The sequence below is a fragment of the Phyllostomus hastatus genome, unplaced genomic scaffold (assembly GCF_019186645.2).
Source record: "Phyllostomus hastatus isolate PE091 unplaced genomic scaffold, TTU_PhHast_1.1 phas_contig_244, whole genome shotgun sequence".
NCBI classification, from domain to species: domain Eukaryota; kingdom Metazoa; phylum Chordata; class Mammalia; order Chiroptera; family Phyllostomidae; genus Phyllostomus; species Phyllostomus hastatus.
Window position 1 is genome coordinate 402,035 of NW_025333796.1, and position 22,259 is coordinate 424,293.

General features: G+C 65.6%; 2 protein-coding genes across 10 annotated transcripts; one reads left to right on the plus strand and one right to left on the minus strand.

Moving 5' to 3' along the window:
- Positions 1 to 730: 730 nt before the first annotated feature.
- Positions 731 to 4,827, minus strand: CDK5 (cyclin dependent kinase 5). The gene is made up of 12 exons (XM_045837801.1): positions 4,693 to 4,827; positions 3,963 to 4,051; positions 3,794 to 3,861; positions 3,595 to 3,655; positions 3,437 to 3,493; positions 2,634 to 2,729; positions 2,432 to 2,506; positions 2,170 to 2,266; positions 1,933 to 2,002; positions 1,304 to 1,364; positions 1,123 to 1,203; positions 731 to 1,017 (listed from the first exon to the last, which is right to left on the minus strand). The coding sequence occupies exons 1-12, from the start codon at positions 4,727 to 4,729 to the stop codon at positions 931 to 933; spliced, it is 879 nt and encodes a 292-aa protein (XP_045693757.1). The 5' UTR covers positions 4,730 to 4,827; the 3' UTR covers positions 731 to 930.
- Positions 4,828 to 6,770: 1,943 nt separating this feature from the next.
- Positions 6,771 to 22,251, plus strand: SLC4A2 (solute carrier family 4 member 2). Of its 9 annotated transcripts, XM_045837725.1 has the most exons (23): positions 6,771 to 6,948; positions 9,206 to 9,319; positions 11,125 to 11,290; positions 11,428 to 11,669; positions 11,750 to 11,868; positions 13,289 to 13,524; positions 13,609 to 13,748; positions 14,636 to 14,816; positions 16,474 to 16,609; positions 16,711 to 16,876; positions 16,979 to 17,093; positions 17,250 to 17,434; positions 17,555 to 17,780; positions 17,915 to 18,130; positions 18,241 to 18,389; positions 18,494 to 18,688; positions 19,771 to 20,040; positions 20,145 to 20,234; positions 20,450 to 20,616; positions 20,977 to 21,230; positions 21,330 to 21,499; positions 21,757 to 21,930; positions 22,039 to 22,251. In XM_045837725.1, the coding sequence occupies exons 2-23, from the start codon at positions 9,269 to 9,271 to the stop codon at positions 22,117 to 22,119; spliced, it is 3,729 nt and encodes a 1,242-aa protein (XP_045693681.1). In that variant the 5' UTR covers positions 6,771 to 6,948; positions 9,206 to 9,268; the 3' UTR covers positions 22,120 to 22,251. The 9 variants fall into 9 exon arrangements, with proteins under 9 accessions (XP_045693681.1, XP_045693676.1, XP_045693677.1 ...); XM_045837720.1 differs by having other exon boundaries at positions 20,977 to 21,499; XM_045837721.1 differs by lacking the exon at positions 6,771 to 6,948 and adding an exon at positions 7,107 to 7,349 and having other exon boundaries at positions 20,977 to 21,499.
- The last annotated feature ends 8 nt before the right edge of the window (positions 22,252 to 22,259 follow it).

Here is a 22,259-nt window from a genome sequence, read left to right on the forward strand (position 1 = left end):
CTGGGAGAGGGCTCTGGCCCAGAGCCTGGCAAGAAGTGGGGAGCCGGCAGGGAGAAGACACAGGCTCTCCCACTTTTGTTGAGAACTCAGGCCTTAGACTGTGACTCTTTCCCACGTCTGGGACCAAGCGCCAGCATGCACCATCGCCATGGGGACGACTCTAGCTTCCCCAAACTCCCCTCAGCGGCAGAGCCCCCAGCCTGAGAGAGTGGGGGGAACCCCCTTCCCACTTCTACCAGCAAGGGCTCACCCAGGCCCCAGCCCCGGCCCCCTCTCCCTGTCCTCTGCCTCCATACCCCGGATATTATGCCAGACAAGGGGGCACAGAGAGGTGGCCCTGATCCAACCACGTCTCTGGGTCTCTCCCAAGGCCCAGGAATGGGGAGGAAGAGGACGGAAGGGACAGGGCGGGCAACCAAGGGACAGGCAGAACCACAAGGAGGCGCCGGCCCTTTCCTCCAGTTCGGACACCGGCCGCCTGATCCCTAGGACAGTCTCAGGCCCTCGTGGGCAGAGGGCATGTGCGTGGCACGTCAGCACCCGTGTGGGCACAGCGCCACGCTGACCCCGGCCTTAGAGGGGGGGGTCCAGAGCTGCCAGCCCCCAGCCTCGCGCCACGTGGGGGAGCGCAGCCGGAAGCAGGGCTGCACGGGCCGTGAAGTGGAGCACAGACCCCTGCCCGAGCCCACCCCCCGTCAGACTGAGCCACCCACGACCACACCAGCCAGGCTGTGGGAAAGGAGCCAATTTATGAAATTAAATAAAGTCTGTGGAGGGAGACCGAGCCTGGGCAAGGGCGCCTCCGCCCCGGGGGGCCCCACACAGCTGGGGCTCGGCACCCTGTGTGTCCTTGCTGCCCCTCCCCTCCGGGAGGGGGCTGAGAGAGGCCCGGCCCGGCCCGGGGGCCAGGGTCCCAGGGTCCGGGGGCGCCTAGGGCGGGCAGAAGTCGGAGAAGTAGGGGTGCTGTAGGGCCTCCTCCGCCGAGATGCGCTGCACGGGGTTGCACTTCAGGAGGTTCTGCGCAGGGAAGGAAGGCCGGCCGGCCGGCCGGGGTCAGGCAGGGTCAGGCAGGGTCAGCTGCCTGAGCCCCGCTCCCCCAGTCCCTCCCCTGCCCTTGGTCACCTGCAGCAGGTCCCTGCCCGTGGCGTTGAGCTTGGGAACGACGTTCACCAGAGACGTCGTGGCTGGGTACATCGGGTAGGGCTGTGGGGGACGGGGGCAGTCAGACCAGGGCTCTGGGGCACGGGGGCTGCTCGGGCTGAGGGGCCGCTGGCGAGCCGTGAGCCCCCCATGCTCGTCACACCTTATAGTCCGGCAGCTTGGTCATGGCGGGCCACTGCTCCTCGGTGGGGGTCCCCAGCAGTGTGTCCAGAGGGTCAAGGGTCACTCAGCAGTGCAAAAGGTCAGGGGGAGGGGATCTTCTTCTCCCAGGAAGGAGTCCTCAGTTTATCCCCCGGGTCCCAACAGAAGCAGCCCCAGCACACGGGACCCCCCTCTGTAGTCCCACCAGCATGGAGGGAACCGCAGGTGCGGCGCTACGGACACACCGTGAACTGCCGTGGCCCATGCCGTAACGGCCGTGGCTCGGAGGGCCGGCTGGCCCGCCTTCCTCGACCCCCACGGATCCTCCCGCTGACCCTTCTGGCTCCCTGCTCCTAAGGAGTCACCTCCCAGCTGGAGGAGCTGCCTCCTGGCTTCTTCCCCGAGGGGTCCCTCCTCGCCCACATGGCACACGCTCCCCAGCTGGCTGCCCGCCGCTGAACTGCGACAACCAGGGGTGTCCACCCGCCGCGGCCCTCCGTCCGCTGACCCCCAGGAGCCCACAGCCCCTTGCATGCTGGCCTGGCCAGCCCCTCACCACCCTCGCTCCCTGCTCTCAGAGCGCCTGCACGGCTCGCCACTCCCCTCGCAAAGGGCTCGGGGGAAGGATATCGGAAGATCCTCTTCAGCTGGTCGTCCACGTCATTGCCGGGGAACAGGGGCCGCCCCGCGTTGGCCAGCTCTGGGGGGGAGAAAGAGGAGGGGAGGGGAGCCGGTGCGTGAAGAATCCCTCGTTCCGGCAACACCCATCCCCCGGGGCCCTGCTCCTTGCCCTGGCGGGGACCCCCCGAACCCCCTCTGTCCGCTGGAACGGGAGGGGAGGCCCTCCGCAGACCCCCAGCACGTCACCTGCGAAGATGCAGCCGGCGGACCACATGTCGATGGACGTGGAGTACAGCTTGGCCCCAAAGAGGACGTCGGGTGGGCGGTACCATAGCGTGACCACCTGGAAGAGACCGCCCCCCGCAGCAACCCCCCACTTAAGTGAGGGCCGGGAGGAGGAGGCTCAGGGAGGAGAGAAGAATGTTCTGGGTCCCAGAGTAGGAGCTGAGAGACGCTCACTGGGGGGGTCCCCCCTCGCTCCAATACCCTCCCCCTGCCCCCAGCTCACCTCAGCCGAGTAACAGCGGACAGGAATCCCAAAGGCTCGAGCCAGCCCGAAATCAGCCAGTTTCAGCTCCCCGTTCTGCGGGCGACGGGAGGGACGGTGAGAGGGCTGGCTCCTCGCACCCATTTTCCCACCCAGCGCCCTCATCGCTCGGCTGCCGGCCCCAGCCTCCCCTGCCTCCCTCCTCCCCCTCCCTGGGAGGTACCCTGTTTATGAGCAGGTTCTGGGGCTTCAGGTCCCTGTGCAGCACATTGCGGCTGTGACAGAATCCCAGGCCCTTCAGCAGCTGGAAGAGGAACGACTGGGGGAGGGGCGGGACGGGGGCATCAGACCGTCTGGGTCGGCAGCTGTGCCCAGCCCTGGCTCACACCCCCTCTTCACCCTCTGCTTTGCCCCGAACCCGCCTGTCTCTCAGCACCAAGCTCTGTGACATATCCTCCACGAATTACCAAGAACTTAATTTGTATTACGCTACGTATTAAAAGTGACCAGTGAATGGGGGCCCTGGCCCCCACCTTCCTGGGACTTATGACCTACTGGGCCTTCCTACCTTCCCAGCCCACACTGACACCCCCCCCCCCCGATCTGGCCTCGTTGGAACGCGCATCAAACCGTCCACATGCACCTATATCTCGCTGTATTATCATTTAGCATTTTTTCCCCTTGGAACCTGGGGCCAGGCGCTTGGTCTTGGGCCCAGAACAGCGCGTGGTGCCCAGCAAAGCATTCAGTAAATATTTGTTGAATGAGTAACCTATCTCTCCGCATCTCCTTCTCTCATCTCTCAAGCGTAAATCGTTATCGCCGGGACCAGAGCATTACTGTCAGGTCAAGGAGATCATGGGAAAAATGCTTCTGGAGAGCAGACACAGGACTCTCCCAGCCCTGGACGCCCAGCGCGCCCCCGTTCAGGGCCTGCCCTTGGTGCTCGTGGAGCAGGCGCGCTGGGCACAGGCTGCACGCACCCCGGGCCTCAGTGGGCCCCTCCCCGGACTCCAGCCTCCTCACCTTCACGATTTCTGGGTCTAGGTCGCCATTGCAGCTGTCAAAGTATTTCTTAAGGTCCTAAAAGGCGATGGGGGTGGGGGGACGCGACAGAGTTCAACCTCAGTCTGGGCTCCTCCCATGCCCTCCTAAGGCGACTGTCCCCAGGGTCCCCCTTGTACCTGGTCACAGAACTCAAAAACCAACGTCAGCTTCTTGTCGCTGTGCAGGACGTCATGGAGCCTGGGGAGAAGGGAGGGCTGAGCCAGGCAGACCCACGGGTGCGCTCCTAATACCCCCCCGTCAGCCCAGCGCCGCTCGGAAGCCCCCGCCTCCCCCAACGGGCCGCTCCAGCAAGGAGGACCCTGCCCGTCCACACACCTGACGATGTTCTTGTGCTTCAGCTCTTTGAGTAGGCAGATCTCCCGCAGGGCCGAGCTGGGCACTCCCTGCACGTGGGAGGGGGCGGGGAGGGCACCAGTCACACACGGCCCACCCAGCCTAGGCCCTCACCTGCCCCCCACCCCCCGCCCAGAAGCCCCCGTCCTACCTCATCATCGTCGTCCAGCCTCACTCGTTTCAGAGCCACGATCTCATGGGTCTCCCGGTTTTTGGCCTTGAACACGGTCCCATAGGTGCCTGGGGAAAGGAGGTTACCGGTGAGGGGAAGGATGGGGCACCCTTCCCCACCCCACGAAGCCCTTCCCTGGAGGGGAAGAGCATCATGGGAGAGTGTCATTTCTGATGCCTGGAGAAGTAAGGGAAGAGGGTCAGGGTCAAGGCCGGGTGTGGCAGAGCTCTGTGGACCGGGACGTGGCGGAGCAAGGGGCCTGCAGAGGCGCCAGGGGGTGAGCAGCAGGGACAGGCTGTGGCTGCCAGGTAGGATCTGTAGGGAAGGCAGTGCTCTGAGGGGCCGGGAATGGTGAGCAGGGGTCTGGGAGAGGGATGAGGCCTGGCAGGAATGTTGAGGTTGGACGTCTGCTGCCAGAGCCGAGGCCGGGGGTGGGTGGGGTTCTGCAAGCGGCAATGAGGCTGGGGGCAGGACGTGCAGGAAGTGCTGCGGCCCCAGAGATCGGGCCTACAGGGAGTGCTACGTCTGGGAGGGGACTCTGCAGGAAACGCCAACGGGAGGTTTGGTGTCTGCACGGGGTGCTGAGCTCGGGGCGGGGGCTGCAGCAAGCGCTGAGGTCGGAGTCCGTGGGCATTGCTGATGGTAGAGGAGCCAGAGATGCAAGGAATGCAAAAGAAGATCTTGCGAGAACATCTCCTGGTCCCATTACCTTCCCCAATCTTCTCCAGTTTCTCGTATTTCTGCATCGCAGCAGCCGCGGGGACCCCTGCGGGCCCTCCGTTCTAATACTCGGGCCCCGGAGATGCAGAGGAGGTGGCACCCCAGCTCCAGCCCCGCCCCGCCCTCCTGCCCGCGCATGAGCTTCTGGAGCTTGTAGTCCTAAGACGCCCAGGTTTCCCGATAATGCCTGGGACCCTAGACAACCAGAGGACTACAACCCCCAACAGGCTGCGCGCAGGCTCTCTGCAGCACTCGCTTCCCGGGACGCCGGTTCCACCGCGGAGGCAAACCCTGGACTTCAAGTCCCAGGAAGCATCACGTGTCCGCTTTCCGGGCTCCCGGGCCCAGCGCCGCGGCTCCCAGTGTGCTCCGCTCTTATTACTTTCTGTGACCACCACCTTCTTAAGAAAAAGGCCTCTCCGGGACTGCACACTCCAGAATGCGGCAGGGCTGGGGGTGGGGCGCTCTCTGAGGTTTGGGGTTAGGCGGCCTACATCCCGGGCCCAGGGGGACAGGCTCTGACCAGGTTGATGGTGTTGAGCCCCCAACGACCCCTTGACACTCTCGGTACGGGTTTCCAGCTCTCGCCAGGCCATCTGGTGACCCCAGGGCTGATTAGGGAATGACCCCGGGCCAAGTCTTCCTGATAATGACTTTACGGAGACGAGCTGAACGCACGGCTGGGCCGGGGGCAGGTGCTCCGTTTGAAACTGGATTTAACACATGCCGGAGACCGCTCTTTTCCCTGGGCCCCGTTTGTCGGCTTGGGCGCTCCAGTGGCTCGCTTCACTCTGACATCCCGAGGCAAAGGGGCCGCAGCGCTGCGAGCCGCCCCCCCCCCGCCCCAATCCCAGCCCAGTGTCCAGAATCCCAGCCTACTAAAGTCAGCCAGGGTGTGGCCGAGGGCTGGCAGGTTGGTTACCGCCCTCGACAGACGGAAGCACAGACAGATAGCTACACTTGCAGCAGCCTTGACCTCATCCCTGAAGGAGTTGATTATAGATTTGCTTGCGCTGCTCTCTAATTGTCTTATGATTGCATTTCTGAGGGTTGTGAACTGGACGAAAAACGGTCCCGAACAGTACACAGCGCAGGAACCGGAGTTGGTGCTAAACATTTGTTAATTGACTCGTTGATATCTGAACGTTTTCTGGGTTCACGATTCTGTCCTTTGCCCAGTGGCAGACTATAGAAAAGAGGGGAAAAGGATTGTCCTTATCCGGAAGAATTTATATTTTAGTTGGGAAAACCAGAAATACACCGATTTTTTAAATGGCAGATGATGACTATGAATTGGGTTCAAGGAGGGAGGGAGGTCACTGCAGGAATCTCGCTGATGCACAAGTACCCCCTCACCCCCCACCCCTGCCACAGTTGGAAAGTCGAGCTCAGCTCAAGGTAATGGGCATCCAACCTCCAGCCGGCATCACCTCTCTCGCCCTGGTCCTGTTCCTCTAGGCAAAGGCAGGCTTTCTTGGAGGTACTTGGGTTACTGGAGAGGGTGGGGACCGCGGGCACAAGAGAATCCTGTCCCTGCCCTGGCTGGTGTGGCTCAGTAGATTGAGCGCCGGCCTGTGAACCAAAGGGTCGCCAGTTGGATTCCCAGGCAGGACACCTGCCTGGGTTGCGGCAGGGTATGAGAGGCAACCGCACACTGATGTTTCTCCCTTCTCTTTCTCCTTCCCTTTTCCCTCTCTAAAAATAAATACATAAAATCTTTTAAAAAGAGAGAGAGAATATTGTTCCCGATACATTTGTATTTCAACTTTCTCCGTCCCGAATTTCCTGATCATCTTTGCGCCTCCGTTTTTATCCCTGGGATTCCCCAGCGTGCGTGGGGCTCATTTCCGCCCAGAGGTGCCTAAATGGGCCAAGAGACGGCGTCCCCGGGGCGCCCGAGTCCCACGCGGGGAAGCCAGGGCGGCGGCCACTGAGGAGAGCAGGGGCTGCCTCCTGGACCGGAGCCCCGGTGCCTGGCGGTGCCTGGAAACGCGCTTCCGCTCGCGGGTCTGGGCCGCTGCTCCCCGCCTCCTCACCCGCCGGGGCCGCGCACGGTGCGCCGGGGGGGCGCGCACGCAGGGGGCTGGCCTGCCCGCGGCGCGGGGGAAAGTTGAGTTGGGAGAAGTTAGGAGCGGTGGGGGCGCGCCCCGAGGTGGGCACCAGGCAGTCGTCGGGAGCGCACGAAGGCGCGGGAGAAGGGGGAGAAACCCCAAGACCCCCGCGACACGAAGTCTAGAGCAAGCGGGTGAGCGGGGAGGGCCAGGGCCGCGGAGGGAGGAAGGGAGGGGAAAGGAGGGGGGAACTCGCGACTTGGTGTCGGGAGGGAGTGGAAGTGGAAGGAAGGGCGGAGACTGGGGCTCGGGAAAGCGAGATCTAGGGAAAAGGATGGGGAGGCGAGGGAAGTGCTGGTCGGGAGCCGGATCCGGGGTCTGCTGCTTAGAATTCCCTAAAGCAAGGGTGCCGCGCCCCCTGCCACCAGGAGGGGGTAGTCTCCGGGAGGCGCCGCTGGCCCTCCCAACTCCTGAGCGGACTCCAAACGGCACCTCTTCCTGTGCTGGGCGCCCAGCCTGGGGGTTGCCCGGGGCCTTCTCCGCCCACCTCCGGGTTGGGAGGAAGAGCCGAGCAGGGGGTTGGGTGGCGAGTCAGGTAAGGACGAGGGGTCGGGCAGAAGAGGGAGCAGCTGGGTGGGAGTGGAGAGAGGAGCCCGGAGAGTTGGACCCGACTCCTGAGGGGCGGGCTTTTTGGGAGGGGAGCTCCGTGCTGGGGGTGGGGCGGTGCTGCCTGAAATGCAGGGTCCGCTTGCGTCGTCTCCTTCCGCCCCTCGCCGCAGCCTACCCCACCTCGAAGAGCTGTGGAATGTGCGGCCGCACTTGGTGAATGCCCAAGTGGCGGTCCGGGGGGCTAATCCCTTGGGCAGGGGGAAAGATGCTAATCCCCGGGCCGGTCGGGGCTGGTCCCCGGAATGTGTCCTCACCCCGGATTATCGGCACCGATGCTCCGGACAGAAGCTGCTTTGTGTTCTAGGATGGCGGGGGAGGGGGCGGGGGGTGTTAAAGGGAGGGTGGGGAAACACACCGTGGGCACAGCCCCGCTCAGCCCGGAGGCGAGAGCCCACACCTGCAGGCTCTCAGGTCGCTCCACACCAGGGTCCCACCCCCCAGGGCCCTTCTCTCCCCCACACTGGACGTGCCCTGGCTGAAGTCCTGCTGGGGGATGTGAAGAGAGACGTCAGCTGAGTCGGAGCGCTTGCCAGGAATGTGTCGCTCCAGGCGCCCCCCTCCGGGACTGACCCCTACCCCCAGAACTACGTCGTTTGCCCTTCCACTGGCTTGCCTTACTCCCAAGGTAGCCCTAAATCGGGCAAGCCTGAGTCCCCCCCAACCACACAATGGGGAGTTTCGGTCCTTTTACCTTCGGAGGGCCTTGGGTGCTCCCCCCACTGTGAGTGGGCACCCCGATTTGCACTGGTCAGGTTCCCTAACTGCAACTCACCCACCAGACACCCCGTGTTCTCTCAGACACCCCTATAGTCACAGTCAGGCGGGTGTCAGCCCGGCCACTCAGATTTTCCTGGTCCAGAGGGAGGGGAGGGGTCAGGCTGCCCCTCAAGGTAGAACCTCAGGGTTGTGTGCTCAGCCTCCTCCAAGTTCGTCGCGAGCCCCTCCCCCATCATAAAGCTGTGCCCGGCCTGTGCCCGGAGTCGTCCTCCTTCCCTCCGGCCCAGTCAGTGAGTGGGGCTGGGCTCCTGCCCCTCCCCCAGGGAGCCCGCATTCTCCCCCGCTCCCCAAGCACCGCCCCCAGCCCCTGCCCGGGGAGGGAGTGCGGTCATGCTCCCCCTCCCTGTCCTGGTCCGTCTCCTCTGACTCCCTTGCTGGCCCTGTTGGCCTCTCTCCAGAGTTCTTCTCCCTTCCTTCCTCCCCACGTGCCTGCTCCGGAGGGTATCTCACTCCCCCCAGCACGCCCTCCCAGTCTCTCCCAGTCTCGGCCCACCTCCGCGTGCCACCCCTCGGTCGCTGCTCCTGTTTCGGGCTCAGCCTGTCCTTTCCGTCTCTCCCCCCTCCATCTGACCCCCCTCCCGAGCGCACAGGCGCGCGAACACACACATACACACACACATCCACTTTGCAGCTCTCTCTCCAAGTCTGAGCCCCTCCTCCTTTTGCGGCCTCTCCCCCCTTCTGCTTTCAACCCCTCAGTCCCTTGGCCCTAGGCCGCGCTGGTCTTTCTCTTTATTCATCTCCTTTCTTCCTATAAATAACTTCTCTTTGGTCTTGGCGCCTCTACGGGCCACCCTGAGGCCCTTCATCACGGCCGGGAGTGTCCTGCGCGGCTGGGAGACTCCTCGTGGCCAGCCGGCGGAAAGCCCCGCATCCTGCCCTCCCCTGGGCTGGGCTGGGCTGGGCTGGGCTGGGCTGGGCTAGGCGGAGGGCTGCAGAATGCCCCGGGCGCCCCCACCGGCCTGGCCCCGCTCTCACCAGTGATCGGTCCTCTCCCCCGCCCAGGTTATGCCGCCGCCTTGTTGCCCTGAAAGCCGCAGCGACAGTGAAAAGGGCTAAGATTTGGCCATGACCAGCGCCCCCCGGCGCCCCGCCTCGGGCGCAGACTCTTTCCGAACTGTGAGTATTGTCGGCGAGGCGGCCGCCCTCCGCGCCTCCTCACGCCACAGGTGCTCTGCTAAGGATTCCCTCAGGGGGGTGTGTGTGTGTCTGTGTGTGTCGTGTGTGTGCGAGCGCTCACGTCTGCAGAGGCTTGGGAGCGGGGAGAACCCGCGAGGTATCCCCGAGGAGCGCTGCCATCCCTGTGCTGGCCTTGCCTGGCTCCAGGGGTCTGAGACGGGTATTGGTGGTGGTGGTGGTGAGCAGTTAGTCGGGCGTCTAGCTCTGGGGGCGGAGTTGAGGCTGTTTACTGAAGACCTGGGTGGTAGCCTAAGTGAGAGAGGAACTTGGGGACGCTAGAGCTCCCACCTGGCGGTGCCCACCCCGCATCCCCATCCCCCATCCCCGACCTTAGAGACAGTGTCGGTCTGTGCTGTGTCTCTGGGCGGAGCTCGCCAGCCAGACACCACCCCGGCCCCGCCCCTCACCCCACGTGCTCCTCAGGTCGGCCACTCCCACCCCCACGTGGTTTCTGCCCCACGTGGCCCCCTCCGGATTTTCCTGGGAAGTGTAATGATTAACCCCGAGTGCCACCATCAGCCCCTTATTGGTCACTTTGGCCCAGTGGGCACGTGACCGAGAAGGGGCGCCGGCCGGTCCCTTCCCCCTCCTTCCCAAGTTCACCCCTGCCTGCCATGGACTTCCTCCTGCGCCCTCAGGTGCGAGGGGTTCTCGATCCCCACCCCCCGCTTCCAGGCTACCTCCCCACTCTCTGTCTCGCTTCGGCACCTCCCTCTGCCTTCCTCCCCGCCAGCCAGCGAGCTCATTCTGGTCGGGGAGGGCCGGCGCTTGGGGGTTGCGGGGCCAGAGCTGCAGAGATGGGCTGGGAAGAAGCCACCCCTGACCCCCCGTCTCTCTTCGTATCCAGTATCCCTGCCACCCCAGCGGCTCCTGTCCCCACCTCGGGGTCTCCCCAGCACCTGCCCTGCTTCCCAGCTCCCTCTTGCTCTTCCTCGTTCTTTCTTCCTCTAGCTGCGCGCACCGGCGCCGCCGCGGAGGGGACTCCATACCCCGCCCTTTGAAATCTTGATGCCCTTCAGGTCCAGAAGCTCTTGAGCAAATATTTGGCGCGCTTGGAGCGGAGACCGGCAGGGGGTGGGCGGGGGGCTGGACCGAGGCCACTGGCTAGGCAGGCCGTTAGCTGAGCACTCCAAAAGCACCACCGCAGTCCCGGCTGCTCGGCTCCCGGCTCCCGGCTCCTGCAGCATGACTCAGGTGGGGGGTGGGGGTGGGGTGAGGGGCGGGGCCGGGCCAGGGAGCCGCGCGGGGGGTCCCCAGGGCTGCGGCGGCGGGGTGGTGAATGGGGGGCTCCCCTGAGGAGGCGAGGCCGCCACGTTCCTTTCCAGGAGCTGGTATCCGTGTGACTCGGACTCCAGTCCAGGTCAGTTAGGTCGGGCGCCCCCAGAAGTTACTTTCAGGCTGGTCAGTCGCCTCTAGCGAGCGAGAGGAAGCGTGTTCCCTCTCAGCCACGTGAGCTGCCCGGTTCACACACCCGGCCGGCGGGCTGGACGCGCAGGATGCGCAGGATTTGTGTGGAGACTTGTGGAACAGCCCCTCTTGCCTGCGGTAGCTGTGCGGGTGGGCACAGCCCGGCTCCAGAGCACCCCGACCTAGGGGATGGGCTGCTGGGTGGGGGGCCCATTCCCCAGCATCTGAGCCGGCAGGCTTCTGGGGGTGCTCTCTCTCCAGTGCTGGGCAGGGTGGGGTTTCGGGGTGAGCTCCTAGTGAGCCGCTGTGTCTTCTCTCTCTGCTCTCCCCCCTCACAGCCAGAGCCAGAGAGCGTGGGCCCCGCGGCCCCTGGCTTCCCCGAGCAGGAGGAGGACGAGCTGCACCGGACCCTCGGGGTGGAGCGGTTTGAGGAGATCCTTCAGGAGGCGGGGTCTCGCGGAGGGGAGGAGCCCAGCCGGAGCTATGGGGAGGAAGACTTCGAATGTGAGGGGGAGACCCTGAGGAGGGGGCAGGGTCCCTCTGGCTGGACTGCCCACCACGGAAGGGGCCGGAGCTGGGGCCAGGGGCTGGGAGCGAGGCCGTGCCTGCCAGCAAGCAGCGGGGTCCCCTTCTCCCTGCAGACCACCGCCAGTCCTCCCACCACATCCATCACCCGCTGTCCACCCACCTGCCTCCGGACACCCGCCGCCGCAAGACGCCCCAGGGCCCCGGACGGAAGCCTCGAAGGCGCCCTGGGGCCACCCCCACCGGGGAGACCCCCACTATTGAGGAGGGAGAGGAAGACGAGGATGAGGCCGGTGAGGCTGAGGGTGCCCGAGCAGTCACCCAGCCGTCTCCCGCCTCCACTCCCTCTTCGGTGCAGGTGAGTCGGGGCAGGGCTCCCAAGGGACCCCCGGGGAGGTCTGGCCTGGCCTCGTCTGCCTACGTGGGTCCCTTCTCCAGTTCTTTCTTCAGGAGGATGAGGTCACCGACAGGAAGGCAGAAAGGACCAGTCCCTCTCCGCCTCCGCCACTGCCCCACCAGGAGGCAGCTCCCCGGGCCACCAGAGGGGCCCAGACGGGGTGAGTGTCCCCAGGCGGCGGTCTTCCCTGCTGTTGTCAGCGTGTGGGGTGGGACAAGCGGCAGAGCCTCAGGGTCTTCAGACTGGGGTTCAAACCCCAGTCCTGCTCCTCACTAGCTCTCGGGGCGAGGAACCTCTCTGAGCCCGCTTTCCCTTCTGTAAACCGAGAATAATAGAACCTTTCTTCAGGGCGGTTGAAGGGATTAAGGGGTGGCGGAGTTAAGGTTTAGGAACGTTTTAGCCTGGCGCGGAACAGAGGGGCCGTCTCAGCTGCCCCCCACCCCCACCCCCGCCATCCCCTCTCCCCAGACTTCAGATGGAAGCATCAAGCACTGGGTCAGGGACTGGCCTGGTGGCCTCCCAGCACCCCTTGAGGCCCTCAGGGCATGAGAGAAATAGAGGACGCCCCTTTTCACTTGGGGAGCTGCCAGTCCACCCTGGTTGTCGCGTCAGGAAATGGCACCAGAGCAGGTTACTATGCCGGGTAGCTTGGTACCAGCACCGGCAGGCGATCGGAGTTTGGGGGCGCTCGCCAGGGAAGGCTACCTGGAGGACATCACTTGGAATGAGTTCTCAAGGTCACTGCTATCATGGACTCGTTGTTTTCTGGGTGCCAGGCCGTGTGAAGGGCTGCGGGGAGGGGAAGGGCGCGGCGCCCCTCCGGGGCCTGCGCAGACACGCACCCTGGGGAGACAGACGGGCTATGCGGGTGGTGCTGGTCCCCAGCTGGGTCTGGGCTGCGGACACGGGCCTGCGGGCGGCCAGGCGGCCAGTGGGAGCTGGGGGCGCCTCAGAGAAAGCCTGGCCTTGGAAAAGCGGGTCTGACTGTGAGCAAGGGTGTGTGGGCAGAACCGAGGGTCCTGAGGGTGGGCGTAGGCCGAGCAAGCCTGGTGGGGGCCTTCTGGTCGTGGCCTTGACTGGATGGGAGGCGCTGGACAGCAGCGCGTGGCGGGGACCGGGACACACGGGCAGTGGCAGAGAGGAAGGAGACACCGGGCTGGGGGACAGGAGCGGGAGTTGGAACCTGTGCGGCACAGGGAGTCACATGCTCCTCGTGACCGCAGGGGGCCGTCTGTGGTCTCAAAGCCCAAGTCCACGCCCTTCACCCTGCTGGGTCACGCCGCGGTCCTGGGAGGGCAGGAGGGGACTGGAGCTGCTCAGACTGGTGCTGCAGGCACCCCCCGCCCCTGCCCCCCACCCCAGGAGCGGCCTGCTCTCGGCGCAGTTGCACTGCCAAGAAGTTTGTTCTGAGCTGCCCGATGTGATGGTTTGAGACGCAGTCGGTGGAGGGGTGGGGAGCTGGTTTAAACTCCTGCTTCTAGAGTGGGGTGTTTTGGGGGTGCGGTCCTCCTGCGGGGCTCCTCGCCGAGAGGAGGGGCCCAGCCTCCCCGGGCTCACAGCGGCTCTGTCCCTCCACCCAGAGCCCCGGTGGTGGAGCAGGCCGTAGCCGTGGCCTGCGGCGCAGCGGGAGGCGATGACGGCGGCGCCTCAGGGCGCCCGCTGAGCAAGGCACAGCCCGGGCACCGCAGCTACAACCTGCAGGAGAGGAGGCGCATCGGCAGCATGACCGGGGCGGAGCAGGCCCTGCTGCCCCGCGTGCCCACGGACGAGAGCGAGGCGCAGACGCTGGCCACGGCGGACCTGGACCTCATGAAGAGTGAGTGCTGGGCCTGGGCACCAGGGTGGGGAACGGGGCTGGGAGAAGCGGGGAGCCTGACGCTGCTGCCCTCCCCCCTCCCAGGCCACCGGTTTGAGGACGTGCCCGGGGTCCGGCGGCACTTGGTGCGGAAGAATGCCAAGTCTGGGCAGAGCAGCCGGGAGGGGCGCGAGCCTGGCCCCACGCCCCGGGCCCGGCCCCGGGTCCCCCACAAGCCCCACGAGGTATGTGTTTGTTCCTCAGCTTCTCACGCTTCCTTCCTCTCCCCGCGGCCGCCTCCCCCGCCTCTGGGGCCAGCTGTGACCTCCCTGAGCCCCGGGGGCTCCACCCGCGGTTGCGAACGTCCTCCCCGCTATTGATGTCTGGCGCGGTCATTGTCTGGCAGCTGGCAGTGGGGTATGTGTGGACCCTGGAGGCAGCCCTGCGGAGCCATGAACTTCATTTTCCGGAATGCGGTTACCTCTGACTCATGCGATCCTCCCACAGCCCGGGAAGATGATGGCCCCGCCGTGAATCAGGGGACGGTGACCGGCCAAGGTCACTCAGGGACTTGCTGGTGCTACCCCTCTTAGGCCCCGAGGCTCCGGTCCTGAACCCTGAACCTTGCCGTGGAGTTTTTCAAACCGTTTTATTGAGGTCTAATAGACATACAGTAAAGTGCGCCCGGGCTGAGTGCTCCGCGGCCCTGGGCACAGCCGGATGACCCTGCGAGAGGCACTGGCCGTTTCCTGCTCGGAAGGTGCCCGCACACCTCCGCCCCGTCGGCGCCCTCAGAGGCGCCCGCCCTTCTGTGCTGGGTCGTGCCGGTGCTCGAACACGTGCACACAGAATCGCGCCCGATCGTGCGTGTGCGTGGCGTGCATCAGGGACTTGCTGCGAGTCCCGCGTGGGGCTGTGCCTGTGCGCTCCCCCTTCCAGTCCCCCCGGGGGCTCTTGGAGGTGGGCAGCATCGCTCCCATTTTACAGACGAGAAAAAGAAAGTCTCCGACCGAGTCAGGACGCGCCCGGGCCCCATGCCTGTGCCTCGTGCCGTCCGGAGGCTCGTGCCCGAGCAGTCCCTGGGGACCCCCGGCGGCTCTGACCCTGCCCTGCCCTCTCACCGTCCCCCCAGGTGTTCGTGGAGCTGAACGAGCTCCTGCTGGACAAAAACCAGGAGCCTCAGTGGCGGGAGACGGCGCGCTGGATCAAGTTCGAGGAGGACGTGGAGGAGGAGACGGAGCGCTGGGGGAAGCCCCACGTGGCCTCCCTGTCCTTCCGCAGCCTCCTGGAGCTCCGCCGGACCCTGGCCCACGGTAACCTGCCCCCCCCCCCGACCCCCCAACTCCTGTCCCGGCCCCAGGACACACCACCTTTCACCCGAGCCACTCCCCTCTGAGGGCAGAGTGGCCCCCGCGTGTGTCTTGGGCAACACAGGGATCAAGGTCACCGTAGGCAGAGTGGGAGTGACACTGCTCTAAGTGACATTTTCAAGGAACCGAAGCTGGTGTGGTTTCAGACGGTTTTGCTGGAAAAGCTTTCTGACCTGGTCTCGCCTGCGGGACTGTGTGGGCCTCCCCAAGTGTCCACGGGCGCAGGCCCCTTCAGCTCCCTGTCCGATGTGTCTGCTCGCTCCTCGCTTGTTTCGCTTGTTTCCTCCTTCGTGCCGGGGGGGCGGGTTGGTCACGCCCAGCGGCCACCAGGAGGCCTGTCCCTGAGCTGCCAGGACGGAGACACCTGCCGTCCCAGTCGTGTCCGAGCTCGGAGTAAACGGGCTGTGAGTAAGGCCGGAAGGCTTTGGGTGGGGTGCCAACGTGCGGGCGCTGCAGCGCCAGGCTCTGCCGTCTCCGTGTAGGTTGCTCGGGGGTTTGGGTTCTGTTTGTTCTCAGTTCTGTGTTTGGAACGTTGCCCTGGACAGAAAAGGGACCTGGTGACTCCTGAAAGAACGCGTACTTCCCGAGTAGTCGCTTGCGGGGAGAGGTCTAGAAAGTGTCTTGTGAGCCCCAGCCAGTGTGGCTGGGTTGGCTGGGCATCGTTCCGCCAGCCGAGGGGTCGCCGGTTGGAAGACCGGTTCACGCCAGCTCGATGACCGGCTCAGGGCACGTGCCTGGGGTGTGAGTTCGGTCCCAGGTCGGGGTGCGTACAGAAGTCCACCCATCAGTGTTTCTCTCCTGCATCGACATTTCTCTCACCCTCTTTCTCCTTCCCGCGCCCCCCCCCCAAAAAAAATAGGCAAAAATATTTAGCCCTGGCTGCTAGGACTCAGTGGACTGAGCACTGGCCTGCAAACCGAAAGGCGGCCATTTGGACTCCCAGTCAGAGCACAGGCCTGGGTTGCGGGCTGTTGGGGCTGTGCGAGAGGCAGTTGATCAGTGTGTCTGTCACACATCAAAGTTTCTCTCCCTCTCTTTTTCTTGCTTTCTCCTCTCTCTAAAGATAAATAAATGAAATTTTTTAAAAAAACCCAGAAACTAAAAGGAAGTGCCCTCACAGGCAGCTGCTGGATGCGGGGCAGCGGAGCCCGGTTGAGGGGGAGGTCTGTGGATGGCCCGAGGCTGCGGGTGGACGAGGGCTGGGGGTCCCGGCTCTGCTGTGCTCCGGAGGCAGAGCCGGGACCCCGGGGCGGGTGTCGGGAGGCAGCGCGCTGCCCGCTGAGAGGAGGGGCTTTCTGACACCGCAGCGCGGCTCTGCCCTCGTGGGCCGCCGGGGGCCCCCGGCGGAGGCTGCCTGCTTCCTGCAGGGCGTGTCCGGCCACTTCCCGGCCCCGGTGCCCGCGCTGACGGCCGGGTTCCGCAGCCTCTGGTGACCCCAGCGTGTTCCTGCGGGGAGGGGTGGGGAGGAGCAGGACCTAGGGGCGATGGGGCTCGGGCCTCAGGCCCTGCCCGCCCGGCCGCGCCCTGGTCTCCAGCTCTGGCCCGGCCCTGCACTCCCTGGCCCGGGGATGAGGGTCCCCCTACGTCCTCCTCCTCCCAGGGGCTGTGCTCTTGGACCTGGACCAGCAGACCCTGCCCGGCGTGGCCCACCAGGTGGTGGAGCAGATGGTCATCTCCGACCAGATCAAGGCCGAGGACAGGGCCAACGTGCTGCGGGCCCTGCTGCTGAAACACAGGTGCGGCTCCCCGGCCCGCGGTCCCTGGTCCCTGGTCCCTGGTCCCTGGTCCCCCGTCCCTGGTCACCGCCCTTCTGACCCGTCGCCCCCTGCCCCGCCAGCCACCCGAGCGACGAGAAGGACTTCTCCTTCCCCCGGAACATCTCCGCCGGCTCCCTGGGCTCCCTGCTGGGGCATCACCACGGCCAGGGGGCCGAGAGCGACCCCCACGTCACCGAGCCCCTCATCGGAGGTGTTCCGGAGACCCGGCTGGATGTGGAGCGCGAGGTGAGTGGAGACGGCGGCCCAGGCCCGGGCCGGGGCGGGGCCGGCCCGGCTGTGAGGCTGTGCACAGGCCGGGCTGAGCTGCACTCTCTCCCGCGCCCCCAGCGCGAGCTGCCGCCTCCGGCCCCGCCGGCCGGCATCACTCGCTCCAAGTCCAAGCACGAGCTGAAGCTGCTGGAGAAGATCCCCGAGAACGCCGAGGCCACGGTGGTCCTCGTGGGTATGTCGGGGGGGGTTGTGGGGCCCGTCTTGGGGGGGGGGGGGTCCCGGTGGCCAGCCCGCCCGCCTGGCTGGGCGCTGCCCCTGGGCTGGGGGCTGCTGGGCAGTGGCTCCTGGTGCCCTGTCCTCGCCCACAACGGTCGCGCGCGCCCCCCAGGCTGCGTGGAGTTCCTCTCCCGGCCCACCATGGCCTTCGTGCGGCTGCGGGAGGCGGTGGAGCTGGACGCGGTGCTGGAGGTGCCCGTGCCGGTGCGCTTCCTCTTCCTGCTGCTGGGCCCGAGCAGTGCCAACATGGACTACCACGAGATCGGCCGCTCCATCTCCACCCTCATGTCCGACAAGGTGGGTCCCGGTGCGGAGCCCTGCCCTCGGCCCTCGGCCCCCGGGCCCCCCGGCCCCCGGCCCCCGGCCCCCCGGCCCCCTGGCCCCCGGCCCTCACCGTCCCCGCTTCTGCTCCGGCAGCAATTCCACGAGGCGGCCTACATGGCGGACGAGCGGGAGGACCTGCTGACCGCCATCAACGCCTTCCTGGACTGCAGCGTGGTGCTGCCGCCCTCGGAGGTGCAGGGCGAGGAGCTGCTGCGCTCCGTCGCCCACTTCCAGCGCCAGATGCTCAAGAAGCGGGAGGAGCAGGGCCGGCTGCTGCCCCCGGGGGCGGGGCTGGAGCCCAAGTCGGCCCAGGACAAGGGTACGGGCCCAGTGCCCAGTGCAGGCGGGGGGCTGCCTGGGGCAGGGGTCCGGTGGTCTGTAACTGCTCCGAGGAGATTGGGGGGGGCTGTGGGGGGTCCTGGGCGGGCGCCCTGACGGAGGCCTGGGTTGCAGCGCTCCTGCAGATGGTAGAGGCGACGGGCGCAGCGGAAGACGATCCCCTCCGGCGGACGGGCCGGCCCTTCGGCGGGCTGATCCGCGACGTGCGGCGCCGCTACCCCCACTACCTGAGCGACTTCCGGGACGCGCTCGACCCCCAGTGCCTGGCCGCGGTCATCTTCATCTACTTCGCAGCCCTGTCGCCCGCCATCACCTTCGGGGGGCTGCTGGGTAAGGAGAGGCTCCGGGGTGGTGGGGGCGGGGGGGCGGGGCGCACACGGGGCGCACACAGGGCCGGCTGCCAGCCCCCGAGCCTGAGCCGGTCGCCGCTGCCGCCCCAGGAGAGAAGACGGAGAACCTGATCGGGGTGTCCGAGCTGATCGTGTCCACGGCGCTCCAGGGCGTGCTCTTCTGCCTGCTGGGCGCGCAGCCGCTGCTGGTGATCGGCTTCTCGGGGCCCCTGCTGGTGTTCGAGGAGGCCTTCTTCTCGGTGAGGGTCCCCGGGGGGCCCCTCCTCTCCGTGGAACACCCCCACCCAGTCAGCCTGTGCTCTCTGGGCCTGACGGGACATTCGCCCCCCTCCCCCCCCCCCAGTTCTGCCAGTACAACGGGCTGGAGTACCTGGTGGGCCGTGTATGGATCGGCTTCTGGCTGGTGCTCCTGGCGCTGCTCATGGTGGCCCTGGAGGGGAGCTTCCTGGTGCGTTTCGTTTCCCGTTTCACCCAGGAGATCTTCGCCTTCCTCATCTCCCTCATCTTCATCTACGAGACCTTCTACAAGTTGGTCAAGGTGAGCAGGTGCCACCGAGCACTGGGCGGGGAGTGGGGAGGCTGTGGGCCCCGGGGCGGGAGCCAGGGGGCGGTGTGCCCCTGTCTTGCTCTCTCTCCTGGGTGGGAGGCCAGGCCGGCCCTGAGATGCCTGCCACCCGCTCTCTACCCCAGAGAGAAAGCGGGCAGGTTCTTCCTCCTGCCTGGCCCCGAGCCCTGCCAGGTAAACCAGGGCTTAAAAACAAACTTTCAATAACAAGGGTAATACATTTTTGTTAAAGTGGCAAATGACCTAGAAATGCAGAAAGGAGAAGTCTCCTGAGCAGCAGGCATAACCACGGCCAGCACACCTGGCCCGTGTCTGCGGCGGGCTCCGTGCCCCACGCTCCACGCCCGGTCCCCGCAGGCCTGGCTGCAGCCGCCCTCCCCGGCCCCTGCCTCAGGAAGACCAGCCTGTGCTCATGCTCAGTTGCCCTGCCCTCACACCTGGTCCTCTGGGTCTTTTTATTTTTTTTAAGTTTGTATTTGTTTAGAGAGAGGGGAAAGGAGAAAGCAAGAGAGAGAAACGCTGATGTGCAAGAGAAATATCAATCAACTGCCTCTTGCAGGCCCCCAATGGGGGAGCCCGGCCCGCAACCCAGGCGTGTGCCCTGACTGGGAATCGAACCGGCGACCTTTCGGTTTGCAGGCCCACACTCAGTCCACTGAGCTGCACCAGCCAGGGCTGGGTCATTTTCTTGATCCACAAGAGACGCTCTTCGCAGGCAGCTGGCCACCCCCCCACCCACCTCCGCCTGTCCCATTCAGCACGCGCCTGAGCCCAGACGTTGCCCTGTCTTTTTTTTTATTTTTATTTTTTTAACTTTTTTAAATTTTATTTTAATCACTGTTCAAGTACAGTTTTCCCCCTTTTACTCCCAGTCCAGCTCACTCTCCCAACCCTCCCCACTTCCCTCCCATCACCACCCTCCCCCTAGTTGTTGTCCATGTGTCCTTTAAATTTGTTCCTGTGAACCCTTCCCACTCTCCCCTGAACTTCCCTCCCCTTCCCCCACTCTGGTCACTAGCCCAGTCTTGCTGATGGAGCTCTTTGTCCCTCCTCAGATTTTCCAGGAACACCCCCTCCACGGCTGTTCTGCCGTCAACAGCTCCGAGCCTGTGCGTGACGCCGCAGGTGGTGGCGAGAACACCACGTGGGCCGGGGCAAGGGCCACGCCGGGGCCGGGGAACGTGAGCCTGGCCGGGCCCTCTGGGCAGGGAAGGCCCCGGGGCCAGCCCAACACGGCCCTGCTCTCACTGGTGCTCATGGCCGGCACCTTCTTCATTGCCTTCTTCCTGCGCAAGTTCAAGAACAGCCGGTTCTTCCCCGGCCGGGTGCGTGGGGCGGAGGCTTCCGGGAGGGGGGAGCTGCGGGTGCCCAGCGGTCGGGCCTGGAGCAGGGCAGGGGCCCCCGGTCTGAGCGTGGCGCTTGCCCACAGGTGCGGCGGGTGATTGGGGACTTCGGGGTGCCCATCGCGATCCTCGTCATGGTGCTTGTGGATTACAGTATCGAGGACACCTATACCCAGGTAAGGCCCAGTACACACAGCAGCAGGAGTGCGCTGCCTGGCTTCGGACTCGGGATGGTGCTCTGCGGCCCCCGGCTCCAGAGAGCCTCCTCTCAACTGGGCACACACGGGCCTCCCCCCCCCTACACACACACCCTCAGCACTCGCCCCACCCCACCTGGGGCAGCTCGGGGCTCCCCTTCCAAGGCCCACCCATCCCGGCCCCTGCTCTGCAGAAGCTGAATGTGCCCAGCGGATTCTCGGTGACGGCCCCCGACAAGCGGGGCTGGGTCATCAACCCCCTGGGCGAGAACAGCTCCTTCCCCGTGTGGATGATGGTGGCCAGCCTGCTGCCCGCCCTCCTGGTCTTCATCCTCATCTTCATGGAGACGCAAATCACCACGTGAGTGGTCCTAGCCCAGGGGGTTGCTGCGCAGACATGACCAGGGGCGTGTGGGTGGGGCCAGAGCCTGTTGGGTGTGGGGTGCAGGATGCCACACTGGCCGCTGGAGTTTATTCTGTAGACAGCGGGAGATCCCTGTGACGTTTGCTGGGAGGGGCCCGGGGCAAGCTGGGAGCTGTGCTGCAGGGAGGGAGGCTCTGCAGAATCACGTAATCAGCTTTATCACATAACTCCCGTTTTGGATGGAATGGGTTGGGACCGCCAGGTTCCAAAAACGGAGGCCACGAGCTGGGCGCCCCAGGGAGACCTGGCCGGCCGCCGAGCCGGCCCCGGGCCTCAGCCAGCCCTGTCCTCGCGCAGGCTGATCATCTCCAAGAAGGAGCGCATGCTGCAGAAGGGCTCGGGCTTCCACCTGGACCTGCTGCTCATCGTGGGCATGGGCGGCGTCTGCGCCCTCTTCGGCCTGCCCTGGCTGGCGGCCGCCACCGTCCGCTCCGTCACACACGCCAATGCGCTCACCGTCATGAGCAAGGCTGTGGCGCCCGGGGACAAGCCCAAGATCCAGGAGGTCAAGGAGCAGCGGGTGACCGGGCTGCTGGTTTCCCTGCTCGTGGGTATGTCCGCCCCCCCAAGCCCCGCCCCACACTCGTCTGGGCTGGGCGCCGGGGTGGGCGGCCCTGGAGACGACTGCTCCCTCTCCCCCCGCCCCCCAGGCCTCTCCATCGTGATCGGCGACCTGCTCCGAGAGATACCCCTGGCCGTGCTCTTCGGGATTTTCCTGTACATGGGGGTCACCTCCCTGAACGGGATCCAGTTCTACGAGCGGCTGCACCTGCTGCTCATGCCTCCCAAACACCACCCGGACGTCACCTACGTCAAGAAGGTGAGACGCCTCCCGGAAGGGCCCCGTGCCTCTGCTGCGTGGGTCCTGGGCTGCGTGGGTCGCCTGCCAGGCCCCGCACTGTGCGCCTACTTGGGCCAGTTCGGTCTGTGCAGACCTGGCTGTGGGGGGCGCAGACAAGGCCCTTCTGCCCTCACCCCCACGGAGGGGAAAGGGGCCGCCTGTCCTCTGGACGGCTGGGCCCTCGGGGGCCGGGGCGAGGCCCGGACTCCCGTCTCATCCCGCCCGCCCACCTCCAGGTCCGGACCCTGCGGATGCACCTGTTCACCGCCCTGCAGCTGCTCTGCCTGGCCCTACTCTGGGCCGTCATGTCCACAGCCGCCTCCCTGGCCTTCCCCTTCATCCTCATCCTCACGGTGCCGCTGCGCATGGTGGTGCTCACCCGCATCTTCACGGAGCGCGAGATGAAATGCGTAAGGCCCCCCTGCCCTCGCCCCTCGGCCCCACCCTGCCCCGCCCCGCGTGGCCCCTGCCCGAGTCCTTGCTGGGGCCCCGCCCTCCTGACCCCGCCTCCCCCACAGCTGGATGCCAACGAGGCGGAGCCCGTGTTCGACGAGCGGGAGGGCGTGGATGAGTACAATGAGATGCCCATGCCTGTGTAGCTGCTGCCGGATGGACGGACAGAGGGGCAGGCCGGGGATGCCCTCCCATCCCCTTCCCTCCTCGTTTTTATTTAAGTGAATAATTTAATGGCCCCTTCCTCCCACCCCCGCAGTAAAGTGCTTTTGCTCCCACCTGCCCT